The following is a 17,931-nucleotide window of genomic DNA, read 5'->3' as shown; positions in this document are numbered from 1 at the left end:
TTTGAAATACAGTATTCTTCTATATTTTTTATTGTATCTAATTCAAAGATACAACCTACAGTTGTCCTCAACTACTGAAACAGACTTCGCTACACTTTCTCGTTCCTCTCCACTACTTGAATTACATGTTGCTACCATTTTGGTATTGTCCTCTAGGATTCTATTCCTACAGCTGTAAAACTAGAAAACTGCAGGCAGAGATTTGTATATTTGATGTAATGCAGAACAAAATTACATGACAAAGGCTGACAAAACTTTAAGACTTCATATTTTAGAAACAAGATTTGCCATTTAACAAGAACTACATGCTTTAAACTGGAGAATCTTTTAGGGTTAAACCCAAACATAATATATTCATACTTGGAAGCACTTGGATAACTCAAGGCTGAAAATCCCATACTGTGCTTGTTGTCAATCCATTGTTTTCCCTCCTAGTGGGCTCTGGAAGTGAATATTCTATCAGTTTGTGTAGCTGATGTTGAATGCTATGTCCACTGAATTGGGGTCGTCCAGGGTCACCAATCAGTACTCGAGTTCTGTGGGTCCAAAAGCAATTCTTCAGCCATTGATGAAGACTGTCTGCAAGGTCCTCATCATAAAACATATCTCCAAGCACAACAAGGTCCCACTTATCTTGTTCCAAATCCAAAATGTTTTTGGTTAAAATGGGAAAAGGATTCAGTTGGTTCAATTCACAATTCAGTCTGATAGCCATTCCTGCAACTTTAAAAAGCACATAATGAATTGGTATATGCTAGGCAGTTTTAATCCCCTATTAAGTAATTTAGAAAATATCCTAATAATATTTTTTTCCCTTTTGTTCAAAGTGGTTTTTTAGATAAAGAAGTTTCTACCAATACAAACTATTTACTACAATTTTCAGATGCATGAGTGGACATCCTGAAAACAAAACAAACAATACAAAACACCTAGAAATGTCAAGGCTTTCAGGAACATTTGCTGATCTAATAACCAAGAGGTTTGGTTTGTTATAGCTGTCCAGGAGACAGGGAATCAAGCCTTGAGCTTGAGCAACGTGGCAAGTTAGAACTGAGACCCCTGGGTGGCTCAGTCTATTAAGCATCAACCATCAGACTCTTGATATCAGCGCAGATCATGATCTCAGAGTTGTGAGATCAAGCCCTGTGTCAAGCTCATGCACTTGGGCGTGGAGCCTGCTCAAGATTCTGTCTCTCCCCCTCTCCAACCCCTTTAAAAAAATAAAATAAGTATAATCAAGAGCTAGATCCTCAGTAAAACTGTAAAGTAAAAGAAAATCAGATAAGATTAAAACTGACCTGTCTCAACTTGGGATTTAATAGAATAAAATCTCCCTCAAAACACAAGGCCTATCCTTACTTGGGTTTTGGGTCAAATACACACAACCTACATATTTCAAGAAATCTCTAGCCCAGAAATTAACAGTAAGCACTCCCAGGTTGGTACACACATAAATACAAATCCTCTTAAGAAATATGCACTTCAATTCAGGCTTCATAGGAGCCTCAGAGATAAAGTCCCACTGAACATAATAAGTTCACAGTATCAGATTACAAAATACACATGGAAATAAGCTATCACGTTGAGGCATCTATAGATAATTATCCCAAAAGAGAATAAAGATAAGCTTTAAATATTTTTAAGTTGTGGGGCACCCAGGTGATTCAGTTGGTTAAGTGTCTGCCATGATCCTGGGGTCCTGGGATTGAGCCCCATGTTGAGCCCCAGGTCGAGCTCCTTGCTCAGCAGGGAGCCTGCTTCTCCCTCTTCCTCTTAGTCCCATCGCTCATGCCCCCTTGCTCTCTATCTCAAGTAAATAAATAAAACCTTTAAAAAATATTTTTTTAAATATGAAATCCTTACTAGGGTCTATGTCGTTGGCCAAGATCCTTGATGCCCCACTCATCTTAGCAGCAATAGCTGTAGCTCCACATCCACTCCCAAGATCTAACACAGACTTTCCTCTAACAACATCAGGATTATCCAAAAGATACCTAATTTGGAAAGAAAGCAAAAAACACCGAGATGGGAGAAGGTCAGTAAGAGGTTTAAAAAAAAGTCTTTTTTAAGCTCTACACCCAACATGGAGGTTGAACTCCTGACCCTGAGATCAAAAGTCTGTAAGCTCTAATGACTAAGCCAGCACCCTCCCCCCAAAAAATGTCTTTTTTTCAAAAATTTATTTTTAAAATATTGAGCACTTCCTATGATCCACAAACTGTCAAGCCCCAAGAATACAGACTAACAGAATGCTGCTATAATACGGACTCAGTAAGCTAGATCCAAAATTCACTGTCCTTTTGATTATTCATCATAGAGTGTTTTTTCTACTGCTTATTTTGTGTTACAATAACCTCTCTGGTAAGGCACAAAGTCCAGTTCACCAAAGAATTTGGACAAGGGCAAAATAGTTATCAAACAATGCAGATAGGGATCCCTGGGTGGCGCAGCGGTTTGGCGCCTGCCTTTGGCCCAGGGCGCGATCCTGGAGACCCGGGATCGAATCCCACGTCGGGCTCTCGGTGCATGGAGCTTGCTTCTCCCTCTGCCTCTCTCTCTCTCTCTCTTTCTCTGTGACTATCATAAATAAATAAAAATTTAAAAAAAAAAAAACAATGCAGATGGATGAAAAACCCTGAAATAATGTGTCAACTGACACTTGAGCAAACTACGGGAAAGGAAAGAATATCTGGGATTATGGCAAAGTAGGGGTGTAGTGGCCTGTCTAAAGGGAAAGCTGCTACCCATCTTCACCTCACTACTACCATATAGAAATTCTATGTTAACAGATACTCCTGTTCCTCAAATCACTTTAATAGATGTCACTGAAAATGTCAGTAAATGTCAGTATTTTTGAGGTATGATGTAAGTAATAAAGCTTGAAACTTTGGCAACAACAACCAGAAAATCAGAATTGTTTGAAAATACCTAGAAAGCTCCCATCTCCAGGGTTCCCCAAAAAACTATATATATGCATTTATTTATTTTGCATTTAAAACTACATAAATTTTGTTAGGCAATACCCTTGCTGCAACTCCTTATCCTTTTCAAAGCTCTATAACCTCAAGGTATAAGCACATTTAATCATTTACCAATCTAAGAGCAAAAAACCAGATTGAAATGCTGAAAACTCTTGCCTTTGTCTCAGCAGCTGTGTTTTTTTTGTTTGTTTGTTTGTTTTTGTTTTTTGCAGCTGTGTTTTAATAAAAAGCATAATGCAATGTGTGAGAGAATGTCCTAAAGCCCCATGATGGGCATAAAGCTTACTTTAAAAAAATTTTTTTTAGGGCAGCCCCGGTGGCGCAGCAGTTTAGCGCCACCTGTAGCCCAGGGCGTGATCCTGGAGACCCTGGACCGAGTCCCACGTCAGGCTCTCTGCATGGAGCCTGCTTCTCCCTCTGCCTGTGTCTCTGCCTCTCTCTCTCTCTCTCTGTCTCTTTGAATAAATAAATAAAATCTTTTTTTTTTCTTTTTTTTTTTTAATTTTTTATTTATTTATGATAGTCACAGAGAGAGAGAGAGAGAGAGGCAGAGACACAGGCGGAGGGAGAAGCAGGCTCCATGCACCGGGAGCCTGATGTGGGATTCGATCCCGGGTCTCCAGGATCGTGCCCTGGGCCAAAGGCAGGCGCCAAACCGCTGCGCCACCCAGGGATCCCAATAAATAAAATCTTAAAAAAAAATTTTTTTTAAATGCAGATTCAAGTCCAGAGTTCACCTGAGATGTCAGTAAGCCACTAAAGAGGGAATCCTTGCAGGGCCCACTCGCATCCCCTGTTCGTTGGGATTGAGCAGAGGCTCAAGGGTGGGAGTATAAGACTCAAGGAGCAACATTTATGAGATTAAACTAGGAGAGCTAGGGATCCCCGGGTGGCGCAGCGAGGATCGCTCGTCCAGGATCGAGTCCCGCGTCGGGCTCCCGGTGCATGGAGCCTGCTTCTCCCTCTGCCTGTGTCTCTGCCTCTCTCTCTGTGTGTGTGTGACTATCATAAATAAAAATTTAAAAATAAATAAACTAGGAGAGCTAAAGGGTTGGGGCTTTGGGGTCCATCTTGAAACTGCACTGGCCCTATCTTATGAACCATGAACCAGACAATACTGTGAAATTTAGATCACTTACAGCTATCTAGGGTCTTGCAGTTAATCCGAGGGTTTCTCTTAAAGAACTGTATTTGAGGAAATAGCTTGATAAACCTGGAGTATGCTTAAACTGCTCCAAATGTGACAAGACTTTGAGGTTTTACTGTTTGTTTTTTGTGAGGAGAAAGGAGAATATAGAGTTGGAAGGGGCTAAAAAAAGAATCTGCAGAAAACAGAAAGGATCTGGAAGGGCCTTAAGGCTTCCCATTTCAGTCAGGAGAGTACCTAGACAGGGCTTGGCCTCCTGGCCAGTAGATTGCCCAGTATGGTTCACTATAGGGCCACAGGTCAGCTCTCTGCCACCAGAACTTGCATCTGGGTGTCAAAAGCCGCAACTGGATTTCAGGGGTGAGGCTGCCACTGCTGGTGACTTCAGTGTTCTCCTCCAGGAAAGCTTTCATCTCAGGGTCCAAAAAGCTTCCAGTTCGTCTCCAAGGGCAGTGGCCCCAGGAAAACAAGGAAAGACCACTACTCCTCACTGCTTTCAGAAAGATACTACAGTGATTCGTGGCAAATGGTGCAAATGTTCTCCAGCCTAGGCTCAAAGCCATGAGTCCTTTTCCAAATCACAGGTTCTGTCAATGTTGCTGTTGATAAGAGCTGCTGCTCCTTGTGAGGAAGGAAAGGTCTGGCTGCCACGGTGATCTCAACTGGAATTGGTGGGTCTCTAAAAACAGAAAGAATACTGAAAATCCCAAGGCTCATGCACACTTCCACATTCCCATTGTGTAGTAAGAAAATAGTGCAGTGTAAAATCTGTAGCAGAGGATTCACAAGTGCAAGTCCATTTCAGATGGAAGTGTTGGTACATCAACTCAGGAAAATCCAACCGTTTTAAAGGAAGCCTTTTGGGGTGCCTGGGTGGCTCAGTCAGTGAAGCGGCTGCCTTCAGCTCAGGTCATGGTCTCAGGGTCCTGGGATGGAGCCCCTGGCATCAGGCTCCCCGCTCAGTGGAAAGTGTGCTTCTCCCTCTCCCCCTACTCATGTGTGCTCGCTCGCTCTCCCCCTCTCTCAAATAAATAAAATCTTAAAAAAAAAAAACACACACACACACACACACACATACACAAGCCTTTTTCACAACAAAAGCCTTTTAATACTTTAGAACAAATATACAAGCATTTGATTTTGAGAGAAATCCTCGGAAATATGCCTGTTACATAAAATAAGGTTTACCTTTAAAATCCTTTCTCACATACACACAAGATACATTTAATAAACCACTTACTTTTAAGCAGGCACTGTGAATAAAAGAAGTCTCCGACTTCAGGAACCTTAGACTAGCGGTGAGGTAGAGCTATTACCAGGGCAAACACGCTTCTTGCCTGTATGAAGTCTTGCCAAGAGTTGTGGAGGTTACCAAACCATAATTGTGGACAAAGATAATACAAATTATCCTCAGTACCCTCTATTTCAATAACGGTTGTTGTAGCATAAAACATCATGGTAATCAAGATTCAAATTTTTTTCTCTAAAGAAATTTTTACAGATTTGTCATTACAGAATATCAATTCACAAACATCTTTCCGTAAATATCTCCTGATTCATGTTAACCAAGCCTGGGCCAAAAAGACTTGTTCCAATAGGAAAAACACCTTGATAAGAGTAAGAATAGGGCAGCCCGGGTGGCTCAGTGCTTGAGCATCTGCCTTCAACCCAGGGCGTGATCCTGGAGACCCGAGATCGAGTCCCGCGTTGGGCTCCCTGCATGGAGCCTGCTTCTCCCTCTGCCTGCGTCTCTGTGTGTCTCTCATGAATAAATAGATAATATATTTAAATATATATTATAATTATATATTATGTAAATGTATATTATATATTATTATATAATTATATAATTAAATTATATAATTAAATTATATAATTAAATTATATAATTATATAATATATACATTATAATACATTATATGTATTATAGTATATTATACAATATATATTTAAATTAATATACATTTGATGTATTGATATAGTATATATTATATAAGTATATAAATATATAATTAAATTATATAATTATATAATATATACATTATAATACATTATATGTATTATAGTATATTGTACAATATATATTTAAATTAATATACATTTGATGTATTAATATAGTATATATATGGTTAAGTTACATGTTAATATATATTTAATATTTGATATATGTTTAAATTAAATGTGACATATTTAAAGATTATGCATTATATATTTAGTATATTAATATATTTAATTCATACATATAAATATATCAGAACACAAGGCAGGCTAAATGCCCGTCAGGCCACCTGTGTGTGAGCTCAGGCTAGATTTTCAGGCCCCGGGACCCCAGGGTCTCTGACAGCCTCGCTTCTCTCTCCCTGGCCCGATCCCGTTAGGAAGTGCTGGGTCTGCCCAGAAGCCTAAGCTTAAAAACGCGGCGGAGCTGGTGCCTGGGCGGCGCAGGCTGTTGAGCATCTGCGTCGGGCTCAGGTTAGGACCCCGGGGTCGCGGGATCAAGTCCCATAGGGGCTCCCTATGCAGTGGGGACTCGGCTGCTCCCTCCATCTCTGCCCCTCCCCACACAGAGCTCGCTCTCAAATAAAACCCTTATTTTTTTTAAGATTGTATGTATTTATTCATGAGAGACACAGGCATAAATAAAATCTGTAAAACCAAAACCAGAACCACAGCAGGGACGCCCGGGTGGCCCAGGGCGTGATCCCGGGTCGCGGGATCGAGTCCCGCGTCGGGCTCCCCGCACGGAGCCTGCTTCTCCCTCTGCCTCTCTCTCTCTCTCTCTCTCATGAATAAGTAAAAATAAATAATTAACTGAAAAGTTTTTTTAAAACACAGCAAACAGGATTGTGGTTCGGGACACCACGCGGGCTAGCGCGGCGCCTCCCGCCCCCGTGAAGCATCCTCTGGGAACCCGGGACTGGGCGCGGGACACTCGGTACCTGTGTTCGTTGTTGAGGAAAGAGGACGGGTTAAAAGGGGGAAGCTCCATACGCGTCCGTGACCACGTTATTTCCCTCCGAGAACGGGAGTCCGCCTTAAAGGCGCAGGCGCAGTCCTTTTGTCCTTCCCAGGCTGGGCTATGAGCGCGCGGGGAAGCTAAGCCCTCGCCTTTGAGCGTCTTTCCCGGCATGCTTTAGAGCCGCACACGGCGCGCGGCGGCCCCGCGGGGAGGCGGACGCTGGGCTCCCGGTGCGGAGCGCGGAGCGCGGGTCCCGCCCCCCTTCCCAGCAGCCTCTCCGCCTTTGCCTACCTTTCTTAAAGGGGCCGGGCCTCCCGACGAGGAGCGGGGCACCTGAGGTCGCTCAGCAAGGGAGGGACCCTGAGCTCGGGTTCCTGCGAAATCCAAACTGTGGAGCGTCTGCTCTGTGCCAGTCACGCCTCGGAGACGGGGCAGTGTTGCTCTTCCCTTCCTCCACCCTACAAAGCTTCTTCCAGCTGTTCGCAGAATTACATTGACCTTAAACGCATCCACAGAACAACCCCGAGTTGCATGTTGTGCCTGGGGGGACGAGGAGCTCTAGACGTCATCCTGAACGGAGGAGAAGGGAGTTGGGCACTTCAAAGGGAAGGAGAGTCATTCACAGAAGACGACCAGGGGTAAGTGTGTGCTGGGCCGCACAGAAGCAAGGGGATGGCGAGAGCGATCGTCAGACTTTGCTCCACTCCTACCTGTCACACCTACGTCCCGCGGTACTGCAGTTACCTACGGTGAGAGATCTCCTCTGGAGCAGGTCCTCTGTTGAATTTTTTTTTTTTTAAGAGACACAGAGGCAGAGACACAGGCAGAGGGAGAAGCAGGCTCCATGCAGGGAGCCCGACGTGGGACTCGATCCCGGGACCCCAGGATCACGCCCTGGGCCGAGGGCAGGTGCTCATCCGCTGAGCCACCCGGGCGTCCCATGTTTAAATTCTTTTAAGCAGTTGGGGGAGGTCAGTTTCTCCCTGAGTCTTTTATACCTTGATGGTTTTCAGCTCAGAAATAATCCAAAAAAAAAAAAAAAAGAAGAAGAAAAGAAAAGAAAGAAGAAATGAAACGATCCACAAGCCAAATAATCCACAAAAAAAAAAAAAAAAAAAAAAAGAAATCCACAAGCCAAAGTGGCACCTCTCGGGGCAATTCCTCCACAGCCCCTACGCACACCTGGGCACCAGGTATGCAGCGCCGAGCAACCCAGACGCAGCATAAGCCCTCCGTGACCCTTACCTTCGACAGCTTAAATCCCGAAGGACGTCCTCTCTTTCCTAATTTTCATAGATATTCACTATAAATCTGTTTGCAACCTTTATCACTCAAGTTCTGGACCCACGTGTCCACCTTGCAACCCTCCACATACTCCAAACTCCACTCGCCTCCGCACCTGACCATGAAAACCATCTCTGGGGTGTCAAAGGAGAAAGAAAATTGACCTCCACTAAGGAACAGGCAAATCGGGTTTCTGCACCTGAATCTGCAATTAGGGGAGTGATTTGGCAGCCACCTGTTCAAAATTAGAGCCTGTTGCTTCTGTTCTCCATCTCGGCCCTCTGTTCGAGGGATTTCCCACTTTGCCTACAAACTGGAACCTCTAGGAACTACTTAGAAGGAGATGAAACCTTGTTCCAGGTAACAACCCCAGAGGCATCCTTCTCATTTGCTTTTGCAGGAACGGCTGTGCTTATTTCAGAAGGAAGGAGAGGCACCTAGCCTCTCTGAGTCCCTCTGCCCTACATTTCCTCTATAAAAACTAATATTGATAGGGGAGAGCTTCGTTCTTGTCTCACAGAGTCGAAGACTGAATCTCATGGACAACAAAGTGAGCGAAGAGGTAGAAGTTTATTAAGCAGAGGTACAGAGAAAGCTCTTAAAGGTGAAAGGGGTCCTGACAGGGTGGCCCCCTGAGGCCTTTTATGGTCTTTTGTAGGAAACTGACCAGGGAACTTGGTAGATTTCTCATCAATATCGGGGTGGATTTGTAAATATCATGTCTATATTTAGAAACAACACGGTGAATTTGTAACTATCACAATGACAAACAAGATGTTCTTATAAATATCATGAGCCCAAACAAGGTGTTCCCTTCTCTCTGATTAGTATCTCCTGCATAACATTTCTCTACATCTGGGATTTCTCTGAGCCTAGTCAGGTAGCCCTTGGCCTTGAGATGCCATCTTATTGCCATCTTGGTTTGAGCAGGGACTATCGATAACACCTTAATGACATTTCTTTGTAGTCTGGTGAGTTCCTGCGATTACTCAGTAGCCATTAAATTAGGGGGATACTCCTAACATGTTGGAGCTAGGGAGCCAGGTTTATTTTTTTCTGTTTTTACTGTCTTGTGTCCCTTTTCTTGAGATCAGTAAGAGCCTGACTCTTGGGCCTTTCCTTTATCTTTCCCTGCCTAGCCCCGTCTGCCCCTAACTCATGACTGTGAATAAAATTGTATTTATTAACTAGCTATTTAAAAAAAAAAAAAAGGATCCCTGGGTGGCACAGCGATTTGGCGCCTGCCTTTGGCCCAGGGCGCGATCCTGGAGACCCTGGATCGAATCCCACGTCGGGCTCCCGGTGCATGGAGCCTGCTTCCCCCTCTACCTATGTCTCTGCCTCTCTCTCTCTCTCTGTGACTATCATAAATAAATTTTTAAAAAAAATTAAAAAAAATAAAAATAAAAATAAAAACAGCTGCTGATGTATACCTTTGTTTTCTCAACCAGAATTTCTCATTTCCGCACTCCGATTATCTTACTAGCAATAAACCTTAATACATGTTCAAGATCAATTGGTTAAAGAATTGTTTTTAACTTGATTCTGTATTCTATCCCTGTGAATAGCAAGGATATCCCAATTATTCCCCAAGACACCAGGGAGAGGAGACAGACCTAACATTTCTACAAAAGAGGGTTTCCAGTAAAAATCTTAAGTGCTCATCATTGAAGATGCATTTAATAATGTGAAGGAAAAAAAAAAAGTGAAGACACCTTAACTAAAACTTGGAACTAGGCTAAAGGGACTGCTAAATGTCCTTTCCCCACTTTAGTAATTTTAAAATTGATCCACTTTCTTTTCCTTTTGCTATTGCCTTAGTTCAGTCTTATGATCCCTTGCCTGAATTCCTAGAACTGGTCTCTTTCCAATCCTACCTTCCTCTCTCTCATTCTCTACAGTACAACTTAAATGTTTTTGCTTTGGGTTTTTTTTTTTTTTTCTGGACTATTCTATAGTTCAGAAAAACCCTTATATTCCTATAAGATAAACCAGATAAGCCATGAAAAATAGACCTGGATTTTCTTTTCTATTGTTGTGTGGTATTGATGTATTGTTGTTTAATTAAAAGAAAGAGCTGTCATGCTTTTATTTAAATGGACCCAAGTGCTACCAAGCAGACTTGTCAACTGATAACAACTGAGCTATCATGTGGCTTTATGATTTTTGGCGCAGGGCCTTGTTCTCTCTGTAGGCTCTCTCTCCTTGGTTAAGACAGCAAGCTGTGGACACTGCCCCATAAACAACCGATCTTCACTGTTCCATCCACCTTCTCAACCTTCAGAGCTCAGGTCCGGATCAAGGCCCTCTGAAAAGCCTTCTGCAACACACACACACTAATCTCGACATTTTCTTAGCTTCCTATGGGTACATCCAATGAGAATATCAAGCAGAACTACCATTGCCTGGCTTCTCTACTAGACTTAGAGAAAGTCTATGTCTTTCCTCTTTTATCTTCTGGCACAGTTAAGACAATTCTGTTAAATGAAAGACAAGCAAACAAATGAATAAATTAGTAAACATTACATATCAGTGTCTCATTATTAAATTTTATTTTTAGGGATCCCTGGGTGGCGCAGCGGTTTGGGCACCTGCCTTTGGCCCAGGGCGCGATCCTGGAGACCTGGGATCAAATCCCACGTCGGGCTCCCAGTGCATGGAGCCTGCTTCTCCCTCTGCCTGTGTCTCTGCCTCTCTCTCTCTCTCTCTCCCTGTGTGACTATCATAAAGAAATAAAAATTTTAAAAATAAAAATAAATTTTATTTTTAACAGTTTTATTGTATAACTGACAGGCAATAAATTTCACGTAAAGTGTATACAGTCTGATGTTTCAATATACATATACACTCATAAAACCATCACCAAAATCAAGATAGTGAGCATATTCAGTGCCCCCCTGTCTTTGCCCACATCCCCCCTATCCCATCCCCACGCAGTCACTGATCTGCTTTCTGTCACTATGGATTAGTTCGCATTTTCTAGATTTTTATATAAATGCAATCATACAATATGTACTCTTTTTTGTCTTTGTTTTCACTCAACATGCTTATTGTGAGATTTATCCATGTTGTTTGAGCATCTTTCTATGTGCTTCTTTGCCATCCATTCATCTTCTATTCAAATTGTGTCTCATTTTAAGTCCAAACTTTTGCATTGTTTTTCTGTTCTTACATAATTCAGGTACATTAAAAATAAGTGCTTTGTATTTTTGTTTTCCCTCAATGCTGGGAGAACAGTTCAACAAAGCTAATGGAATTATCTGGAATGATGAGAAAAACATAACTTCTTTTGCCACATTGGGAGACTAGTGTTTATAAATAAAACATAATTTTTAACTGTTTATAAATATAAATGACAAACTTATAAATATATTCATTTATTTTTTTGGTAAATATATTTCTAGTAAAATATTGACATTTCAGTTTTGTTTTCAAATCAGCCCTGAGGGCAGCCTGGGTGGCTCAGCGGTTTAGCGCTGCCTTCAGCCCAGGGCCGGATCCTGGAGATGCAGGATCAAGTCCCACCTCAGGCTCCCTGCATGGAGCCTGCTTCTCCCTCTGCCTGTGTCTCTGCCTCTATCTCTCTCTCTCTGTCTCTGTCTCTCATGAATAAATAAATTTTTAAAAATCTTAAAATAAAAACAGCCTTGAGATGCAGAAAACATAAATTGCCCCCAAAGAGGGGTGCCTGGTTGGCTGTCTGTAGAACATGCAACTCTTGATATTGGAGTCTTGAGTTCAAGCCCTTGACTGAGTGTAAAGCTTACCTTAAAAAAAAATACACACGCGCAAGGAAGTGTGAATTTGCCTCTGCCATCTCAGAATGGGTTTCTCCCCAGACTTGTCAAGTGTGAAGTTTGGGGTTTTCTAAGAGCTTAAACTTCCTCCTAACTTCTCTCCACAAAACTATCCTTGCAACCGTTCTGTAACACCATGTCTGTGTGAATGTGCAAGTTTCCTCTTTTCAGTTCCTCATCTGAGGTTTGCACTTGCTGCTCCTTCAGGAGGCACACTTGTAAATCCAGAGAGTTAAGTCACACCTAAAAATCCTGACTGTGGGTCCTTTAAGACCTGTTTGCTATAAAAGGGATTGAGAAGTTGCAGAGCTGCTCAGTCTTCAGCCAACTAAAGCTATAGTGCCATCTAGTGAAAATTTAGTTTAACATCTGCCAGGTGTGTCAGTTAAAATGGTGAAAGCAAAAAACTAAAAAAACAAAAACAAAAACAGCAAAACTGAAACTGTGAAATAGACTTAATTCTGTATAAAGAGCAGATTCTCACCCACAATGTTACCACAGTGGTACACTTGTTCAGTTGTAAAATATAGTGGAAATACTTCTCACTGGTAATAGTTAAAGCCTAAAGTTTAAAGAAAGACTGTGTTGGGGTGCCTGGGTGGCTCAGTTGGTTAAGCATTGGACTCTTGATCTTAGGATCTTGAGTTCAAACCTCATGTGGGGTTCCACACTGGGTATGGAGCCTACTTTATTTTTTTTTTAAGATTGTATTTATTTATTCATGAGACACACACACACACAGAGGTAGAGACACAAGCAGAGGGAGAAGCAGGCTCCATGCGGGGAGCCAAATGCGGGACTCACAACCTGAGCCAAAGGCAGACGTTCAGCCGCTGAGCCAGCCGAGCACCCCTGGAGCCTACTTAAAAAAAAAAATTGGTGACACAATCCATGACACATTCTCGGCCTCTCTCTCACACACACACACACACACACACACACACACACTCCACAATTAATCTACCTGCCCATCCTCTAAGTGATAGCTTCAAAATATACCCAGAATCTAACCACTTCTTACCACCTGCACTGTTACTCTAGCCCAAGCCACCATCACCTGTAGCCTGGATCATTACATCAGCATCCTAATTAACTCCTCCAGGTCCATCCTTGCTCCTTGAGGTCTGTTCTCAACAGAGAGCCAGATCCATCCTTTGAAAAGGAAGTCAGGTCATGTCACTGCCCCACCGAATACCCTCCAGTAGCACCTCCACCCACCATGCCTTCCGATCACATGCCTGGCACCTTCCCTGGCTTCCATTCCTGCTACTTTCTCCCTTCAATAATACCTTTTCCAATGCACTGGACTCACCGTGTTGCTGCCATCTTGCATTTTTCAAACACATTTGCTGTTTCCCAGCTTGCTATACCACCAGCCTGGAGTGGTCTTCCCTCAGAAAATGAATACCACTAAACCCCTCATTTCGCTTGATTTTGTCAAATGCTTTTTCTGCATCAATTAAGAAGATCAAGTGGTTTTCCTGCTTCATTCTGTTAATCTGGTATATGACAGTGATCAATTTTTGTATGTTGAATCATCCCTGCATTCCAGGGGTCAATCCCACTTAGTCATCATGTGTAATCCTTTTACTAGGCTGCTGAATTCGGTTCTCTGGTATTTTGTTGCAGATTTTTACCCCTCCTCTCTTCTAAGTCTGCTCAGATGCTAACATCTCCACAAGGTCTGACCACCGTACTTGAAATTGCAATGCTTTCTTTCCCCGCTCTGCTTTTCTCCACAGGCATTCATCACTTATTTTGCTTATTGAACTAAAATGAGCAGAAGGACTCTCCATGAGGACAGGGATTTGTCTCCTTCTCTTTTTCCCACTAATTGAGGCCTAATTCACATGCACTGAAATGCACAAATCTCAAGCAAACAGTCTGATGAGAGGTGTTGGGTTTGGGCGTGGGTTTTTTTTTTTTTTTAAGATTTAATTTTTGAGATTTCCCACCAAGTCCTCCGAAGAACCAGTCAATACCTTAATTGCAGATTTCTTGCTTCCAGAACTGTGAGACAAGGGATACCAGATATGTCACACACAGTTTATGGCACTTTGCTATGGCAGCCTTGGGAAACTAATACACAAACCAAGAAGAAACTATTGATGCTTGAAAGTTCAAGGTCCAGAGAACACTGGATAAGCAGATTCAGAAGAAAAATTAGACACTGTGTATTCCCAGAGAAGGAAGACAACCAACTTCAGTGGAGTCCCTGCCATCTACCAGGCACTTGGAATGAAATTCCTGCTCGGCTGGTGAACCTGCCGGTGCCCATGTGTGGTTCGGAGCAAGCCCTCCGAGCCTCTGTATTCCATTCTGCAGGGAGGACAGCCCGGCCTCCTGGAAGCCCCAGTTGGAAGCTGCACACAAAACATTTGAAAAAAGGACTGAATGGCGCATTTGCTTTTCTTGTTTAGTTTTTACTTTCCTTTGTTTTTTAAAGCCACCGGAAGTTTGGTTTTATTTACTTGTGGTCAAAAACTTCCTAAAAACAAACAATTTGTAAACATTTTCTCTCTTCCAATCTAAAAAAAAAATAAATAAAAAATAAGGATTTAATTTTTAAGGAATCTCCACACCCAACATGGGCCTGGAACTTACAAGCCCGAGATCAAGATTCAAATGCTCTACCAACTGAGCCAGTCAGGTGCCTCTGATAGAGTTTTGACAAATGCATGCACGCATGTACCCACAACTGTCAAGATGCAGAACATTCCCTTTGCCCCCAGAAAGTCCCTCCTGCCCCTTCTCAGCTAATCTCATCCATCTACCCACCCACCTCTCAGGACCACTGTTTGGATGTCTGTTCACCATTGGTTAGTATTACTTGTTCTAGAGTTTCTCATAAATGGAATTACACAGTGTGTACTCTTTTGTATCTGGCTTCTTTTACTTAGCATTATGTTTTGGAGATTCACCATGTTATTGCTGATAGTGGTACCTTACTCTTTGCTGTCTTTCCGTAGCCTTCCATTGTGTGAACAGACTTTAGTTTACCTCTTTTTCTGCTTATTAACATTTCTGTTGTTTCCAGTTTGGGGTCATTACAGATAAAGCCGTGAAGCAGCTTAAACATTCTTGTAGGACTTTTCTTGTGGTTATATGTTTTCATTTCTCATGTAAATACCTAGGAGTGGAATTGCTGGACTATAGGGTAGGTGATGGGGTTCAGGGCAAACTGCCCCAGGACATTCTACTTTGGCATGTAGATTATTTCCAGCTGAAGACAACAAAGCCCAACAGACTCAAAAAGAGTTTCTGACCTCCCCCTTAACTGACTAAAAGAATTTAGATAGGGAGCCTGTACCAGAAAGAGAGCTATTCCCAGAGAGAAATTTTTACATCAGAAAGACTTATCTGGGGATCCCTGGGTGGCGCAGCAGTTTGGCGCCTGCCTTTGGCCCAGGGCGCGATACTGGAGACCCGGGATCGAATCCCACATTGGGCTCCCAGTGCATGGAGCCTGCTTCTCCCTCTGCCTATGTCTCTGCCTCTCTCTCTCTCTGTGTGACTATCATAAATAAATAAAAATTTAAAAAAAAAAGAAAGACTTATCTGCTGGGGCACCTGGGTTGCTCAGTGGTTAAGCATCTACCTTTTGCTCAGGTCATGATCTCAGGATCCTGGGATCCAGTTCCACATCGGGCTCCCCACAGGGAGCCTGCTTCTCCCTCTCCTATATCTCTGCCTCTCTGTCTCTCATGAATAAATAAATGAAATCTTAAAAAAAAAAAAAAAGGGAAGAAAGAAAGACTTATCTGCATAGCATGGCAAACACATTTGCTCTTCCCATCTCCCTGTGAATTGTCTTCCTTCCCCTTGAAACCCTAGACCCCAGACTGATAAGAAATCATACAGAAAAGTTTTAGGACAGCAAACAAGTATCGAATTCTAAGGCCAGTCATGAGCTAAGCTTAAAGTAGATGCTTAACTGACTGAGCCATGCAGGTGCCCCTAAACCAAGCTGATTTTTATTTTTTTTATTTTTTTTTAAAGAAAGTTTCTTTTTTTTTTTTTTAAGATTTTATTTATTTATTCCTGAGAGACAGAGAGAGAGAGAGGCAGAGACACAGGCAGAGGGAGAAGCAGGCTCCATGCAGGGAGCCCGACGTGGGACTCGATCCCGGGACCCCAGGATCACACCCTGGGTGGAAGGCAGGCGCTTAAACTGCTGAGCCACCCAGGTTGCCCCCAAGCTAATTTTTAATGTTTCATTTGTTTAAAACAAAAATGGCCCTGCAGCAGCACTGAGCCTTTGCCAATTTTCTCATCAGCAAAATCTTTTTTCAAATGAAATATACCCCAGAACCTAAAAAGGTGTGGTGGGCCCCTTCTCCCAGCTGACTTGGTGTCTCCCCCCTGGAAGGAGACCTGTGCTTGTCCCACATAAAATTGGGAATCAAAATACTTGCAGTTCCAAGTACCCCATGGCAGTGCTTCTCAAACCAGGACATGCATACCAACTAACCTAGGAATCTTGTTAAACATCCGATTCTGGTTCAGGTCAAGGAGGTACCTGTTTCTTTCTTTGCTCAACTTTCTTTCAAGATTTTATTTGAGAGAGAGAGAGAGAGAGCGCACAAGTGGGGTGGGAGGGGCAGAAGGAGAGAGAGAAGCAAACTCTCGACCGAGCAAATTGCTCAATGCGGGGCTCAATCCCAGAACCCCAAGATCATGACCTCAACTGAAGGCAGACTCTCAATCACTGAGCCACCCAGGTGCCCCTGAAAGTCTGCATTTCTCACAGGTCCTCCAGGAAGGCAGTGCCATCAGTGGGTATCACCGAAAAAGAGTTTTAAATTATACACGCACTCTCCTCAACACATATTTAGGTACAGAATCCTCAGAATGGAATCTGGGAGCTATAATTTTTAAAGCTCCCAACGCCAGTTCTATTTACAAACACAATTCCAGAACCATGTGTTCCAAACTCCCTTGGTGATAAGACCCATCTGAGACACTTGATTAAATTCCAGTTCCCAGACTCTGGCCTAGAGATGCCGACCTAAAATGGTGTGGGCTGGAACCCAGGAATCTGTTTATTTTATAAGAGACACAGCTGCGTAGGAGGCCAAAAGTTTGACAAACAGTGGACTTCAAACATAATTTTAAAGCCACTCTATTCTGCGTTCCAGCTCTCAGATTTCTTCATTCTTTCATTCATGTGAAATCCCTGTTAACTTCTGAATGATCTCCTCCAGGTCTTGATAAGCTGCTCTGTTTCTTTATCTTGACCTTAATCAGACTTTCCAGTGGTGTTTCTAAAAGGAACTCAAGCATTCCCCCCAGAGGGCAGTTTAGAAAGTTTAATTATTGTTTACATAGGAAAAAAAAATAACCCAAGAATTTTAGCATGACCTTTTATTAGAGAATGCCTGGCATGAGAACTCTCAAGAGGAGCAGTCAGTTTAGAAGAAGAGTGGAATGCTTTATAGGACGTTAGCAAGAGGAGTCTGCCAAAATTCAGGTGGCTTTGGAAATAGAGAGGAATTGTTCTGCAGGCTCAGCAGCCATACCTTGAGCAATCTGGATTTTACCTAGAGTGATGATGGGCAGGATCAGATGGGGCTAAAGTCCTGTGCAGGAGGGATGGGGCAGAAAGCTACTGGACAGACACCTGCCAGGTCCTCGGAGGAAAATGTCCAGCCTTTCAGGGTCTTGAAATCTCTCATCTTGGTCAACAGGGATCTCTAATTTCATATCTTGGTTTGACCATCTTAGCTTGTTTAGTTCACGAGATCTACATGACTCCTGAAGATT

The 17,931-nt window shown here is 42.7% G+C and overlaps 1 protein-coding gene across 2 annotated transcripts; it reads right to left on the bottom strand.

The window, feature by feature from the left end:
• Positions 1–251: 251 nt before the first annotated feature.
• ETFBKMT (electron transfer flavoprotein subunit beta lysine methyltransferase) lies at positions 252–7,252 on the bottom strand. Of its 2 annotated transcripts, XM_041736156.1 has the most exons (5): positions 7,068–7,252; positions 5,369–5,476; positions 4,366–4,807; positions 1,864–1,994; positions 252–723 (listed from the first exon to the last, which is right to left on the bottom strand). In XM_041736156.1, exons 3-5 carry the CDS (start codon positions 4,689–4,691, stop codon positions 380–382), a joined length of 801 nt encoding a protein of 266 aa, XP_041592090.1. In that variant the 5' UTR covers positions 4,692–4,807; positions 5,369–5,476; positions 7,068–7,252; the 3' UTR covers positions 252–379. The 2 variants fall into 2 exon arrangements, with proteins under 2 accessions (XP_041592090.1, XP_041592091.1); XM_041736157.1 differs by lacking the exons at positions 5,369–5,476; positions 7,068–7,252 and having other exon boundaries at positions 4,366–5,104.
• Positions 7,253–17,931: the final 10,679 nt, after the last annotated feature.

The sequence above is a fragment of the Vulpes lagopus genome, chromosome 21 (assembly GCF_018345385.1).
Source record: "Vulpes lagopus strain Blue_001 chromosome 21, ASM1834538v1, whole genome shotgun sequence".
Lineage (NCBI taxonomy): Eukaryota > Metazoa > Chordata > Mammalia > Carnivora > Canidae > Vulpes > Vulpes lagopus.
The sequence above is the reverse complement of the archived record's forward strand: the minus strand, read 5'-3'. Positions and strand labels throughout refer to the sequence as shown.